Source organism: Poeciliopsis prolifica, unplaced genomic scaffold (assembly GCF_027474105.1).
Source record: "Poeciliopsis prolifica strain line A6 unplaced genomic scaffold, Auburn_PproV2 SCAFFOLD029, whole genome shotgun sequence".
Classification (NCBI taxonomy): domain Eukaryota; kingdom Metazoa; phylum Chordata; class Actinopteri; order Cyprinodontiformes; family Poeciliidae; genus Poeciliopsis; species Poeciliopsis prolifica.
In genome coordinates this window covers 4,376,739-4,392,977 of record NW_026562404.1, presented here as the reverse complement: position 1 = coordinate 4,392,977, position 16,239 = coordinate 4,376,739, and the positions used below count along the sequence as shown (strand labels likewise).

Here is a 16,239-nt window from a genome sequence, read left to right as displayed (position 1 = left end):
CAGCAGCAAATACAAATTATTTTCTCATCAGTTTAACATTTTAAATCTCGTCCCTATTGTGTCATCTCTCCATTCATGTACTTCCCCACTCATTTATTTATTGTTTTGACCTCATATTTTCCATTTTCAGTTCAAACAAAAACAGTAACTCAATTTATGAACACAGACATAGTAAAAAAAATAAAGAAAAGAAACTGATACAGCAGGGTCAAATTATTATTTTGTTTATTTTGCATTTTTGCATTACTGGGCCGCCCTCACCTTTCTCACCATGTGCATCCAGTGAATGCGCTGATTCACAGGGGCACTGGTACTACCATTAACGGTTGATTTAAGCAAATGTGGAATGCTTTTCAGCCCCAAAAATGACAAGATCTTTAGTTGAAACCAATTCAGTTTCAGCGAACCATCCATGAAGCTTATCCAGGGCCTAAAAGCATTGATGTCTGCTGATGTCCAACGGCATCACATTTTAGTCACTGGATATCTACAATTTAAAGTAATCGGCCTTCTTTTTAATTTCAGAGGCCTTCTACTCCTGATTGTCATTTTTGGGTGGAGGGAGATACGGGAGACACATTTTCTGTGTGTGGTTAAGGGTTTTGTCTGACAGCTGTCAAATTGCGGGCCACCGTCAACCCAGAACTCAAAAGTCAGAATTTAACCGGGCCCGTTGTTGCCTCCCAGCTTCACTTCCTGTGGGAGTGGAAGGCAACAGGAACCCAGAGACTGCTGTATGTGCTAAAGTGCTATGACATGAGAGCAGAAATGTTGTCAGTGAAATGGCTGCCTAGCATATTTGCTAAGCTTCTGCCTGCATGCGCAAATAACAAGACGGCTTCAAAATAGCTTTGAAGAGTTCAGCAGGTAAGATGTAAATCTGCCTGCAGAATTTGCTGATGGCAGATCAGCGAGTCAGGTGAGTCACTCCAACGTCAGATGACGGCAGAAGTTTAACAAATACTTTCTTCCCAAAGCCACAACTCTGTGAGTGTGTGCTTTATGTCTCCATCTCTGATATATAAAGGTCTTGGACAAGCAGGAAAGAGTGTGTTTGACCCTTCAGCGGACCGGCCCAGCCACACTGGGTCGAGGTGGAGTGGAAAAACTGGAGGGTGGGGTTGGGGAAGTGAAGGAGAGGGGAGGAAGCTGGGGATGAAGAGGAGGAGGTGGGGAAGGTTTGAGCTAACAAGGAGAATCTCAAACAAGAGGATGAGAATAGCAAAAGATAGAGGAGACTTGAACTGAGACGTCGAGAGATTCAGAAAGAGAAAGAGTGAACTACGGGTGACAACAACCAGGCGCAAACTATCGGTACACCAGTCACAGGGATGAATAATCACATCTGCACATTTTTTGGAGGAGACCAGTGACGATATTATGGGCTATTACTCAGGGCGGCACACCCAGGTGGGCGGCCAGAGAAGTGGATTTTCTTTTTTTTTCCACATATAAGCCATCCGTGACTTCAATAACTTAACACCAGGAGATTTTCCAAAATGCATTAGCAGACGAATTTGTTTGTTTTAATCAAATATTTTGTCTATAATGTTTATTGTTTTAGTTTATTGTTGAGCAGATATTTAAAAAGGAAAAATAAGTAAAACAAAAAAAAAATTGGCAGCATTTGTTGTATCTTTTTAAAGACTATGTTAGGATTTCCATAACACAAAATCTAAAGTGTCTTGACTGGTCAAACCTGCACTATGTTCTTCTAAAATTCTCTATAGTAACTTCAATTACACAAAACCTTTAGTCCATTTGAGAAAACACAAGATATTTTCAGTGTTTTAAAGCATAAGGACTATGTCAGGATGTTGTTGGGGCGCTGAAGATGCAGCTCACCCAGAGCGCCATTCAAGCAGTAACCACCACTGGATGAGGCTGCTGAGAAAACAAGACATACTCCTGCAGAGAGTCATTTCTGCTGATTGTCTGCATAAAACAGACTCCTCTAAAGGGAAGGTTTTGGTGTGACTGGTTTTGGGCAGAGGTGTTTTGGTGTCCTGCAGCTCCCTCGGTTCTCGCTGGTTGTTCTCAATGCATTGGAGAATGGTGTGAACTGGGGAAGGAGGAGGTTATGGGAGCAGGAGGAGGAAGAGGAGGAAGAGGGGTATGTGGAGAGGTGGGGGTGGAGGGGTCTCAATTGAAAGCAGTGGTTGATTGAATTGTTGGTTTGAATGCTCTATGAAATGACATGTAAGTTAGGTTAGCGTGGACCAATTTCACATTCACTTTGGCCAATCAGTGAGAAAAGAAAACAATGAGGTAGTCTGAACTTTTAGTTCGTCTCTGATGTGATGAGGCAGCTTTTGTGGAAAAATTTAGATTTCTGATTTTCGAGCAAATCGGTTTTCTGCAGGCTTTTGAAAAACGTTGAATTGTCAAAGAAATCCAATCCAAATAAATGTGATTTTGCTCTTACTTTACTCCCAGCTGCATCATGACTTATTCTTTCGGTCTAACAAAGGCATGGTGCAGCACTGCGCATGGAAAGGTGATTTTTTTGGCTTTCATTTCCTAGCTTTCTAGAACCAGTCCCCCAAACTTTCTGATTTTTCTTTTCTGTTGTTCTCTTACTTTGCCTTTAGATCAGTTGTAGCATGCTTTAAACTGTTCAATGGGCATGCGGAAGGATCAGCTGCTTAGCTTTGGATCTTACCCTCATCCCTTCAAAACGTGACAAGGCTCTGAGGGGTCTCAAGGCCCTTAGTGTCCTGAGTGATTTAATGGGCCCTAGATCGGAGTAGCCCAGCGCATTAGCTACAAGGCTGACTATAGACACCTACACAAAAACAGAGAAGCAAAAGAGGTTCCAAACTGTTAGAAGTGAGAATATTCACTAAGGAAGAGAGACGGCCCTGGTGTAGGCGGAGAGTTGCTTGACACACACACATAAATCTATGCATGTATATGCATGTATAATATTGCATTTATACATGTATATACACTGAGAGAGAAGGTCATTGTTTAGTATAGGTTTTGTGTGTGTGGTAAAAAATTTTTTAGTAGCAGTAGGCCATTAGGGGGATTTGGCTGTTATTTGGGGGCTGTTGACGAGAAGTGAAAAGTCCTGTGTACCTGCAAAGAAATTTGTGGTTGAGAAACAGAGAGAGAAAGCAAGAGAGAGAGAGAGAAAGAGAGACGAGATAAGAACACAAAACTCAAACAGAGGGTAAATTAGGAGAGAGAAGAGTGCTACATGGTTAAGATACAAGTGAAAGGACTGGAAGAGCAGAGGAGGAGGATTTGGGGAGGGAGGTTAAGGAGAGAGATTGCCCTGTGGAAGCTGATAAAAACCCAACAGACTTGAGAGCCTTACCCTTGCCCCTCTAACATTGTCTCTCCTTGTCGCTCTTCAGGCATAAATTCCCATATAATTTAAGACAGAGAAACTAACGGAACCTAAGAGAAAGAATACAGGTGAGCATGTACAAGAGTGTCATAAAGTCATTTTCCTTCTCAGACATCAAATCAACTTGTCACACAGCGTTTAGAGTCAAAAAGGAGAGCCACAGTCACATGAACCACACACAAGAAAACAGGGATGGAGGTCAAGGGCACACCGGTTATAGTTATTAGCACTGGATGGCACTGAAAGGACAAAAGAACACAGAATACAGTTGAGTTACACACAGTTAACAACAATAACAGGACATAATCTTAAAGAAACTGGTGCAGCCCCTGATCCCCGTCCAGCATCAGCAAATCCAGGGATTCCTACAGCTAAGAAACGCTTAACGTGACCCACCACAGTTAAAGACGCTCAATGCATCCCTAAGTAGGGTCATTATCCCACAAACATCACTGCATCTATCTCAAAAGAATAAGTAATCAAATCAGTGGGAACATTATCTGCAATGGCCAGAGTTATGGTTTGAGGCTGTGCAGCTGGATCTGGACTTAACACAGTATTGCATTGTAGACCAAGGAAGAAATGGAAAATGGGAAGTGTGGTCCATTAGCTACACTAATGTTCTTTGGAAAGTGGTGAGACTTGAGTGACTGGTGCAGCTTGAGGAAGTCTCATTAGAAACCCCATTACAGGAAGAGATTTTCAAGACGAAGTCTTTCATTGAGTGGTACGCCGGAATATGATTCAAAAGCCTCTTACACAAAACACTTTCAAGCAAGTGCCTTTCATCACATCAGTGTTTTATTAAAACTATATAGTTATGTTAAAAATAAATAATTTGTGCTAAATAAGGTAGATATAGTTAATCTGAATATTATAAAAAAATTAATTAGGGGCATTAGCTACAACTTGCCAAACATTGAACGTTTGATAGGGGCAAAGTGTTTACAATAAGATAATAGGTATGTGTCAAATATGCATCAACAGGTATTAGTGACAGTCCCACAATGGCTGCCTGATGTAGGAATAACATTTTTCAAAGAGTTAAAATAGCATTTGATGATGTCTGGTTGAAAAATCTACAGTGCAAGGATTGAACAAATCCTTGCACTGTAGATTAATTCCATGTTGAAGAATTGGTCTTTCAATCACCATTATAAAATATATTGTTTTGTTAAAGAGGCAAAAATTTAATCGTAGCTGCAGAAATTTATTATTTCTTTTCTCATTCTCATTTCTTCCCTTGAATTAATCTTGCTGAGATGAATGCTAGAAGTAGTGGCACAGGGGGAGTCCCAGTTCCTTACAAATAAGGAAAAAATATCAACAGTAAACACATGTGAAAGCACCTCCAACCAGCCACCGACACCAACTGGTCAAACTCACTGCAATAAGTACACAACATCCAAAGCTTACCAAAATCACGGAGGGAGGTTTGAGACTGGCAAAATCTTCATTTTGACTGATGAAATCATCAGCGAAAAACTACAACAGGTAGAGCATGTAAACCATTTGAACGAATTTCAAGAAGAAGCAGCTGGGTAGATGTCAGAATGCATTCAGTCTTTCTCCTCTCAGAGGATTCCTCTTACTGCTGAAACATCGAGTCACAGACATCTAGACAGGGCTCTCGTTTAGATTTTGCCAACATTGCTCAGAGCAGTTTCTCTGTGGCATAACCCCTTTTGAAACCAAAACTCTGCATTTCAAAAATAATAAGCAGCTATTCTGATGGGCACACAGTTAAATAAAGATTTTGCCTTAATCTAAACTACAGTGTTGGGATAATTGTCACCTTTAGCCTGACCCCTTTGGAGAGCCCCCCTTTCGGGGCCCCTGGGCTCTGGCCCCCAGCTGGGCCAGCTCTGCGGTAGCGGCCTCACTGTCTCAGCGTCCTTCTCACAGAGCTCTGCAAGGCAAGGCCAATGACATCTGGGGCTGTGATCCCATGATGACGATAGCACAAACCAAACAAAAGCAAACTAAAAACAAAAGGAAAACACAACAAAACATGACAGCTTTATGAGTGAAAAAGAAAGATGAATGGATCCTGACACCTAAGTTATAAGACTGAGGTTAAGTAACAGTTCTTTTCGTTGATGTAAGTTGTGTGAAGTGGTGATGAGCAGTCTGCCTCCGACATCTAGTATTAACTGGTCAAAACTGTTTTCTGCTCAGAGAATAAAGAAGTTTTTATGGAGTTAAGCTAAAACCTGCTCGCACCATAGCCTATTAAAAAGTCTAAACAACTAAAACTCAAGGTTTTGTTAGCTGTCCCAAACATTTACATATTTCATCAATTTTGCACGAAGCAGTTCTTTACATTGTAGCAAGTTTTCTAGCCAAATGATGTCTGTTGCTAGGCTAACTGTGCAGCAAACCGCATTCAATATGGCTGCCATAGTGTTTCTGGTCCTTCCTCTGTAAATTAGCAAAAGTTTACTTTCTGTACTAGAGAAATCTTGTAAGAGTGTTACAAGATGCTTTAGTTAAGTAAGGAACTGAACTATAAACGGTTCTACAACAAATTCAGGTTCTTTCACTTTACAGGGATTTACAATAAAATGCTACATTTTCCAGGAAACTATTTCCTTACTTTCCAATCAATTTGGCTAAATACTGTCTAATGAAAGTGTGCTGCCTTTAAGAATGCTAATTATTTTTCACAGAGTCCCAAAAAAACAAAACTCTAGATCACTTGCTCAATATAACATCAAAGTTTGTTGTTTTTTTGAAGACAAATGTTGCTGCCAGTGGTATTGTCATAGATATTAAATATGTCCTTCTCTAATTTGCCAAAACTGAATCTCTGGCTTAGCTAATAGCTAGCACCAGCTAGCTGTCAGCAGGAATTAGAAACTTTATATTGTATGACTCTCTGCTTAATTTTGTCAAAATAAGAAGGGTTTCTTATGGTCCACTAACCAATTTCGGCTTTTGGCAGCTACTTTGTAAGATAATTTTTGTAAATAAGTTTTAATACTGATCTTGCTTATATATTTGTTTGTAAAAACTTAGTTAAGTGTCTTCTGGCTCACTAATAAAATGCATCATTGATTTGCTAATATCTAACCTCTTTTTATTGTCGACTGCTAAAAACTACGTCACACAAACCCTCCTCAAAAACTAAATAAAGCAAAACAAGTCCTTCATCATACAGTACACAGTTTACTTTCCTCTGACATGAAAAATTTGACAAAAATGAAATGGGCAACAAAAAAATACAGTAACAGGGAAATAAGGAGGAGCAAACCCAGACAGTCACACTCAAAGAAACAGGCTGGTCTAATGATGGTGCCCCCCTTTATGAGTCAATGGCAATGTTTTCACCCCACAACACAGGACAGAAGAGGCACAATTAGGCCACAACAGCCCTGACTCATCAAGAACTTGTTTTCTTGCTTTTGATAGCTCTTGTTTTTCAAAAGGGGGAGCGCTAGTGAAGACCAAACTTACCGCCAGCTGCCTGTCACCCACCATCATTACCATCTCAGCACAAAATCACCACAATCCTGAGGTTACACTTCCAGGAGGGAATGAAAGGAGGAGGGGGAGAGGGATGTCACTCAATATAAAATGTTTTAACATCTTGAGAAGCATGACCCCGCATTGCCTGAAGTACTTTGGGTAGACGACACACAAGAGGAAGGGAATCTACATTTGGAATAACCAGAGACACTGAATGTTATGCTGCAATTCAAATCAATATAAACTCTACAATCAGATGTAGGCAAACCTTGACATTATTAATTAAAATCCGCTGAAACAGTCTGTTTAATTTCTATTTTTGGCTACACATAAATTATAAAGTTAAATTTGAGAATGCAATAAGACAAAATACATGCAAGAGTACTAAATGGGGGTTATCAGAGGGGCTCAAAATAAACCAGCAGACAACTTCTGGCAATTGACTTGATAGGAGTTCATTCACAGGTATTGGCTGAAGTGTTGGACACTGCAGAGAGGTGGTTAGTTCAAGGAGAATGTCAAAAATCAGATTTCTTATTCTATACACTTGTACCACTAAGGAGAAGATCAATCAAGCAATATCAAGTAAGTAAAAATAGTTATGCTTTATGTATTTGAATATTTTAAATACTCAAAAAAAGAATAAATAATTCCACTAAGAATTATGGCAAGAAATTGACACATTTCTTTCAAATAAAATGCTGAAAAATGTGTTAAAATCATTAAATATTACTACTGGAATAAATACAATTCAATCCACTGATTGGTGTGTGCAAAGTGGACAAGGAATAGAGATAAGACATTCTGTTGTTGACTTTCTGTCTTGACTGAGACAAGGAGCAGATCAGTACACAGAGAGAGGACAGAGGCACATATCAAACATCAGGCACTAACAGTTTTACAGAAACATGTATCTGACACTTCCATTGCTCTGAGTATGACTTGAATATGGCTAAACAAATCGATAAAAGAGGATCGTTTTACATTTTCTATAGTGTTACTATACCTTATTTGTCATCTAAAACTCTTTTTGACCTGCTTCTGGAATCTAAGTAAAAAACCCAATGGAAATGTTTTTTTCTATTGGGTTTTAAAAAATATATATATTCTGCAAAATCGATATTAAGGATGCATAATATTGTTTTTCTGTTGCCTGAAAATCAAACTTCAGCTGCTCAGATTAGATGACTCAGAAACTCAGAATTCATCCCTGGTGATACGTGAGTGCTTAAGGAGCGGGGTGGGGATTTAGGTAACAACTAAAAACACCACAACTACTTTTGGTGGTTTCTAAAAATGTTTTTCTTTCTTCACTTTCATCTTGAATCCTCATCTGTTGGAAACTGATGGAAAATAATCTCCTGATCACAGATGAAGTCCCGTGAATCTTCAAGGCCATTTTTAACTGGAACCAGCTGAAGCCACAGTTTCTATTTCTATTTGACATGTCTGAGATTGCAACTAAATAAGACATAATTTGGCAGCTGATTCAAAAACCTACATCACTACAAGACAAAACAAAAAAAAATTTGTTGCAGCTCTTGCTTTAGTACCAAACACAATCCATCCTACATCAGCACCACCAGGAATGAGGTGGATATATTTAAGAATTTATTATTTAAAAACACAATAAAGAAAGCAAAACACATACTTTCCATAAACTCAGTTTTATGTTTTTCTGTATTTAATCAAGCCAAAACGTAAATAAACATTAGCAGCTTATTTTTGCAGATTTTTGTGGCGAACATATTCAAGCATCTCACAGTGATTCCCAAAGTGTTGCTGGATGGATTTGTAAAAGGCGAAAGAGGCATGTGACATTATCCCTGAGGCAAAAGTTGCAAATCATGCTAATGATGCTAGCTACGAAACATCCTCTCACCTTGTGCAAACCATAAAGCAGATATTTATTAAATATCTTGACCTTTTACATGTAATCACACCCAATAGACAACAAAAGGGGCAACACATATGCAGAACAATGCAAATCAAATGCTATATAATGCATTTAATTTGATTTTAAACAGTCTAACAGAAAACAACCAAATATTTCTAAGCTGTCATAGCAATATTGCTCTATTGGAGTCTAACAGTGTGTTGATATTGTTGAACCAGGGTGTGATTCAGCAAGTAACTACCCAAAAATGAAAAATGAAGAGTTTGACTTACATCCACAATGAAGAAGTCCAGCCAGCACCAAGCATTAGTGAAATACTTGACAAAGCCATAGGCAACCCACTTCAGCAACATCTCCAGGATGAAGATGTAGGTGAAAACCCTGTCGGCGTACTCCAAAATGATGCGAATGGTCTTCCTCTGCTCAATGTACACATCCTCAAAAGCCTGCAGGAAAGCAGAAAAGTTAAGACAGACACGGCCATGACGGGACAAAAACCTCCTCTGCATGACAGATTTAAAACAAACCTTAATGTAATAATTTACAGACTTCATTTTAGCAGCACTTTTAGTTGCTTGAGCTCAGGCCTATTCAGAAATAGATACCTTATTTACTCATGGGACAATTCATCAGTCATAAGCACTGAAGGTCCTCCACCAACCAGGCTGACAAACCTACATCTCCATTTATCTAACTCATTTTTACCTTTATTTTCAGCTCATCTTGGGAGAATGATTCACCATATCAGACTTCAGCAGACAGGCTGAAAATACTATAACATTATAATCGATCAAATTTTTCAACCTCTGATTGTCATGGAACTTGCTAGATTTGGAAATCTTGGAAATGTCAGCATTAAGGATGGAGTCTAGATTTCTTAATCAAGACACATGTAGACTGATGCTATCTATACATGCTAATTGCTAATAATATAAAGAAGATGGTGAAGACAGTGTAAATCTCAGTTCAATGCATTTTTGTCATTGATTAAACAAATAAATGTTCTTTTGCCTACAGTCACGGCAAGTAGGCAAGAAATAAATATTCTGGCCACTGTTTACACTGAGCAACTAAAGTGCATCCCTAAGAAATCAGAAACCGGCCATCACTTGACTGGAGCGCCATTTGCAGGTAAATTATACTGGGAAATTATATTTCTTTGTTTTCAAAAAATGCAAACGGTAGAAACAAGTTCTCCTCACCAGGGCACCACTGCTGAGGAGGATCATGAAGATGATGAGGGTCTCGAACCAGTTGTGCTCCACGATCAGGTAGCAGGTTTTCCTCAGGAACCACCAACTCTTCCCCCAGCCCATGGTGATGTCAACGTCGCAGCATTTATATTTGGCCACGCAGGCTATAAACACACAGGGAAAAAAAGAAAAAGAGCGGCAAGAAATATTAAATGCAAAGTCCTGTCCTGTGTTTTGATCCATGTCTAAAAATAGACATCTTCCAGAGCGTGAGTGAATACATATTTTATACCTGCTAGTTGTCTTCAATTTAAATTGTACTTTTAATATTGCACAAGGTTAACAGCCTTGATTGTGACATCTTAATAGCCAACATTTTTTTAAAGCTGTAACTAATTCTATTAAATATCTTTTTTTTTTTCTGGACAAATGTTTCCTTGTAAAAGGCGAAAGAGGCATGTGACATTATCCCTGAGGCAAAAGTTGCAAAACATTTGGAAATCTCAGCATTAAAGATGGAGTCTAGATTACTTATAAGATTACTTATGTCATAGTAATCTTATTACTATGACATATTTTGGAGGTGCATTTTGCAAAAATATTCACAATTGTGCCTATTTATCCTGAACAGAAAGCTTTTGAAGATATATATTTGATTTTCACGGTTGCATTGCTGCTTCCTAAAGCAACCTAAGGTTGATGGGAGAAACCATTTAGATTTTTCCAGGGAAGTTCTGCTTGTACAGATAAGCATCAGATGGACAGACTGATGAGCAGTGACCACACATGAACGAACATTCGTGTTGGGATCCTGCCGGTTTCTATTTCCCATCCAGCCAAGAGGGAAGCTGGTGTGGATTGGAGTGGAGGTAATGGGGAGCAGTGCGAGCAGAGGCCTCACCGTCTGTCCAGCATGGCTCTGGTTCCATGTATTCCTCCACCGTCTCCACCACCACCACCTCCTCTACGTCTGGCTTGATGTCGATGGTGCTGCCTTCCGACGAGCTGGTGTCGTCCAGCTGCAGAGAAGCAGACGCAAACGTGTGCAAAGACGCAAAGAAACAACGCAATTATTGACGCACACAGACAGATTCAGATATAGAACAAATCTCAGGAAGCTCTTGCAGAACAGTTTAGGAAAGCTGCATTTATTAAGTATTTAAGTGGAAAAAAACTGAACTCAGAAATGTTTTTTTTTTTTTTTTTAGTGAGAACCACTTTACAGCAATCCAGCGCATCAGACATTATCCAGATGACCACTTAAATAGAATATCAAATGGCAGATCATTTTCACTGAAAGTTTTTTAAATGCATTTTATCAGGAGACATATGTTAGCGGGCATCCGTTCCTGTACTCCATCTGCTTGATTCGGTCACACAAGACATTTCTAGAGTAATGGAGTTACATTAGAGTCTGAACACAGCACAGCAGCTTGCCACACCCAATCATTTACTGTCCAGAGTGAGAAGACTTCACAGTGAAGAGAAGCAGGATTATAAATAAAACCATCAGTTGGATCATTGCAGTGCCTTGAAAACGTGTCTTCTCCTTTAACTTTTTCAATTGTTTCATGTGACAACAACAAACTTCGTTTAGAAAATAGCTCAAGCTCAGTCAGATGGGCTGGATAGCATCTATGAACTGTCATTTTTGAGTCTTGTTACAGATTCTTAATTGGATGTAGGTCAGAATTTTTACTAGGCCAATCTAACACATGACATTGTTGGATCTGAACTATTCCACTGCAGCTCTGGTCTAAAGTCTTTTCTCTTTCAACCTCAAACAGAGTTTCTTTCAGGAATCCTCTGTTTTTAGCCCATCCATCGTCCCATCAGCTCTGACCTGAGTCACTATGCCTGCTGAAGAAATCAATATATCATAACATTGCCCCCAGCTATTTTCAAGGTGAGGTTGGCATGCTGATCTGACCAGCTCCTCATCTTTCCACTACATGGCTGGAGGCAAACTGCAAAGGAATATCTTATTATTGATTTCAAGAACATCTCTTCATGCTGCTCTTTCATACTGTCCAGAATAATGCAGATTTTCCCTCCTGAGCTGTAAATCTCTGCAACTCCTCCACAGCATGACCCTCTTTCTGACTCCTCTGATGGATCTTTTGGCTGTCCATTGAACTTAAGGGATTCAAACCCCAGTCCCTGAAGGGCCAGTGTGCTGAAACCTTTAGTTGTGTTTCTGGTCCAACACATGACTCAAATGGCTGCGTTGCACCTGGGCAGGCAGGCAAGCTCTTCGGAGGCCTGACTTGTTTATGTTGGATTGGAGGAACGTCTGAAAGTCATGGGACACTTCAAGGACTGGAGTTTGATAGTTGTGATTTAGGTGAAACACAACTGCAATGTTAGGTTTGCCTTTTTTTCTTCGATGTTCAGATAGTTTTGATATATCTATCTTGCTCTGTGAAGTTTCACAAGCTTGGTGTATTGTTTTATGACCTAAATCTGCCATAATCTTCTCTGTAGCTCTCCATCTGACCCATCTGCTGTGTTTCTTGGTCTTCATGATGCTGTTTGTTCTCTAATGTATTCTGACAATCCTCTGAGGCTGTCACAGAACAGCTGGCGATAGGCTGGCATTAAATTACACTCAGGTGGCCTTTACTAATCAGGAGATGTCTGATGCTGGATTGATTATCATTGCAAGGCAAATCTTTAAGCTTATTTCTTAATTTAAAAAATTGCCAACAGAATGCCAATAAATCCATTTCTAGTTGCAACATGACAAAGTGTTTAAAAGTCCTTTTTTAAGGCACTTTATTTCCATGGATTGCTGAATGTTTGGCGAGTCACTAACCTCTTTGCTGTTCTCAATGTCTGACTCGCTGCTGAAATCCTCTGTGTTGAGGTTCTCAAAGTCAGACTCTCCAACAGCAATGGGCACGCACACTGTGAGATTGGGGTTGTGGATGAATGACATGTGGTCCTCATCGATCATGTACTTGCCCACGCTGCTACCGATGCCACTGGTGGTCCCATTTCCATTCTTGGCGTAATCCAGGTCACGTTTGATGTCGGCCCCCGTGTGATTGCCAATGTAGTTCACCTTGGTGTCACACATGTCCTCCAGAGGCTTCTGCTCGTCCTCCATGGGAGGTTTCCGCAGCAGGCTCGCCACCAGAATGCGCACCTTGGCTTTTATCCAGGCAATGCCCTTTTTAATGCGCATGACAGAGATCTGGAGGTTGTTAGGCTCGCCGTCGTCATCCGTCGCAGCCAAGTTGTCTGCACTGAACGAGCTCAGCAGCAAGGCAAGGAACAGATTCAACACCTTGGAACACACATAAAGTTGATGAATGAGCAATAATTTGTCAATATGCGGCCACATAATAACAGCCTACCAGAGTGGGAGCTTACCACCAGGTTACCGATGACCATGACCATCATAAACACAATGAGGCACATTGCCTGCCCCGCCACCTCCATGCAGTCCCACATGGTCTCGATCCACTCTCCACACAGCACCCGGAAGACGATCAGGAACGAGTGGAAGAAGTCGTTCATGTGCCAGCGAGGCAGCTCGCAGTCAGCAGCAATCTTACACACACAGTCTTTGTAGCTCTTTCCAAACAGCTGCATGCCCACCACAGCAAAAATGAAGACGATGATGGCCAGCACCAGAGTGAGGTTTCCTAAGGCTCCCACCGAGTTACCAATAATCTTGATCAGCATGTTGAGAGTTGGCCAGGACTTGGCCAACTTAAACACTCTCAGCTGAGGAGTGGAAAAGGTGGAAAGAAAGGGAGTGACGGGTGGAAAGATTAGTCCTCACACTGAAGTACAGTGACACTCTTACTTAAGGGATTTTGGAGAATGGTTGTTGTGAGGGATGGGAGATAAAATAAGTATTCACCAATCGGAATGACCGCAGCACAGAGAGGCCTTCAACATCAGCCAGAGCCAGCTCCACTAAACTCAGCGTCACAATGAATCCATCAAAACAGTTCCAGGCCTCCTGGAAATAGTAGTACGGATCCATAGCCACAAGCTTGAAAAGCATCTCCCCTGCAAAGATCCCTGTGAACACCTACGGGGTAGGAGACATGATTTGAACAAATAAATGAGGCTCAGCAGCATGTTCTGCAGGAAAGAGAGGTGATGGAAAGTTCACAAAAAAACACTTGGTGATATGAGCGCCATTTTCTATTGTCTTGGCACAGTGGCCTTTCTTAAACAGTAAGTTGAGAGGATGGAGAGAGAGAAGGGGAAGAGACAGCTCAAGGTCAGGAGTCAAATTCAGGACAGCCTCTGCACACGACAGGCCGGCAACCTGGTTTTCAGCTGCAGATTTTAGTGTTCCTGATGCAGTGGTGCCAGTGGTCCAGAAGTCACAACCATACTGGTTTCTGAATATTCCTTTGCATCAACAGTCCCATAACTTCCACCATCGCACAGTTTATGGGAATCCATCAGCCATGCACCTCGACCTCACTGTTAGTAAAGGTGGTCAATTTGTGTTGCTAAGGTGACCGCTTCTCTTACAAAGGACATGGGAAAGTTGTTATAGCGTATGGCATCAGGAAATCTTCGAAATACCTGGACATAATTTGTAATTGCGTCTTGCAGATTCACCAGACAAAACTGATCTGCCATTACCTAGACCAGACAGAAACTTGGGAGAGAAGAGCGTGAAAGACAGGACTCTGGATGATGCAGAGAGATTGTGGAAAAAGGAATGGCCAAAGATCCCTCTATCTGTAAAATATCAAAAAAGACTAAGTGTTGTTCTTGTGCAAACTATCTACAGTAAGAGTAACTGAATATAGACAGATAACAGGCAACCCATGCAAAATTGCCAAGAGTAATCTGGAATAATGAGAGGCAAGATTTAGTTAAGCTCATTGATCTGGCTCCATAAAATATTAATACTGGCCTCCCAGTAGCCAGCCAACCAGCAGAAAAACAGGCTGTTCCCACTGCAGAAAACAGGATTTTCTTGTAATCAAAGATAAACAGATAGACGGAGGCCTGGGAAAAAATGTATGAATGTAAGTGCAGAGAAGAAAAATCCAGAAAAACTGCACACAGTTTGACATTGTTTTTTGTTGTTGTTGTTGATTTTTGTTCTCCCCTCTTCTCTCTTAACTCTCGATAGACAATGAAAGCTGCTGCCAATTGCAGTCCAAAAATAACACCAATCTGGGAGCTACTGAGAAGAAGTTGAAAAGATTCCTGATGAGTGAATCAGATAACAAAGACACAGAGCAAAAGACCAGCACTCACCAGATTGCCTACAGACAGCATGTCCTCAAAGTCGGGCGTCATGGGGTAGTGCTCCATGGCCATGAAGAGGGTGTTGAGGACGATACAGATAGTGATGGCCAGGTCCACGAAGGGATCCATGACTATCAAGTTTACAATCTCCTTGATCTTAATCCACATTGGGCTGCATTCCCAGATCAGGAATGTGTTAGAAAACTTATACCAGCATGGCGGACACTTGCGCTGAGACTCCTCCAGTTCTGAAGACATAGCGCGGATCATAGATCAAAACCAAACATAATGGCATGCGAGAGCATACTGCATGCATGCAATGGTATAATATGATACAAAAAAATTGTATGCACTGTATGTATCTGGTATTGTTGGATTTGCAAAGCAGATAAGCAGGAAATTCATGTCAAAACTAGTCAACCGATGAGTGCAGCCCTAGTTAAAGAAGAATGAGAAAGAGCAGGTAAAATAGCTGGGTTAAAAGTGGCAGTACCCTCCGCTAATGTGTTGGTAATGACGCTCATGACACTGTTGGCCCGCTCTTTCCGCCCAAAGGAGGTATTGAGCTGGTCCACAGACACCATCAGGGAGCCCGACAGCTTCTTCTTCACCTCAACCTCAGTAGTCGGCTGTCAGGAGGAGAGGAAGAATCAAGCACCCATGGAGACGACATGAACCCCATCCCACATCACCACCGGTGGCCGGCGGAGGGAAGTGCAACACAGCGTTGGTAGGCTACGTAGTTGAGGATCAGAATTTGGGGCGGTTACGGGGGAGAGGGCCTGTTTGATGTTTTATGTCTGCGTATGCTGTAAATTCATGCAGGTCTCAGCCAAAGTGGGAGCAGTGGGCCATGGCTATTTGACCTAATTGTGTTTGAATGCAATTGCTCATCCAGATTAGATAATTAATGGGTTGTGAGATACTGTGCAGGGAGAACTGCTTCTGCATGAATGCATTATCAGTCACGTCATGCAATAATGGAGGCTTTGCTGCCATTGCAATATAATCAGTTATGGGTTTTCTTTAAAGGGTCTCCCAATTCTGGCCATTTCTATGTCACTTGCAAATAGATGCTGTTATACAATATCTTC

The 16,239-nt window shown here is 40.9% G+C and overlaps 1 protein-coding gene across 8 annotated transcripts in view; it reads right to left on the bottom strand.

Annotated features, from left to right (window-relative positions):
- Positions 1 to 16,239, bottom strand: part of scn8aa (sodium channel, voltage gated, type VIII, alpha subunit a) — a 52,721-nt gene that overhangs the window by 11,150 nt on the left and 25,332 nt on the right. For all 8 annotated transcript variants that reach the window (XM_055049896.1, XM_055049898.1, XM_055049902.1 and 5 more), the window contains exons 13-21: positions 15,639 to 15,774; positions 15,155 to 15,393; positions 13,785 to 13,958; positions 13,289 to 13,645; positions 12,729 to 13,202; positions 10,815 to 10,932; positions 9,923 to 10,077; positions 8,993 to 9,166; positions 2,663 to 2,785 (exon numbers count right to left, since the gene is read on the bottom strand). In XM_055049896.1, the coding sequence (XP_054905871.1) occupies positions 2,663 to 2,785; positions 8,993 to 9,166; positions 9,923 to 10,077; positions 10,815 to 10,932; positions 12,729 to 13,202; positions 13,289 to 13,645; positions 13,785 to 13,958; positions 15,155 to 15,393; positions 15,639 to 15,774 (1,950 nt within the window). The remainder of the gene's footprint in view (positions 1 to 2,662; positions 2,786 to 8,992; positions 9,167 to 9,922; positions 10,078 to 10,814; positions 10,933 to 12,728; positions 13,203 to 13,288; positions 13,646 to 13,784; positions 13,959 to 15,154; positions 15,394 to 15,638; positions 15,775 to 16,239) is intronic.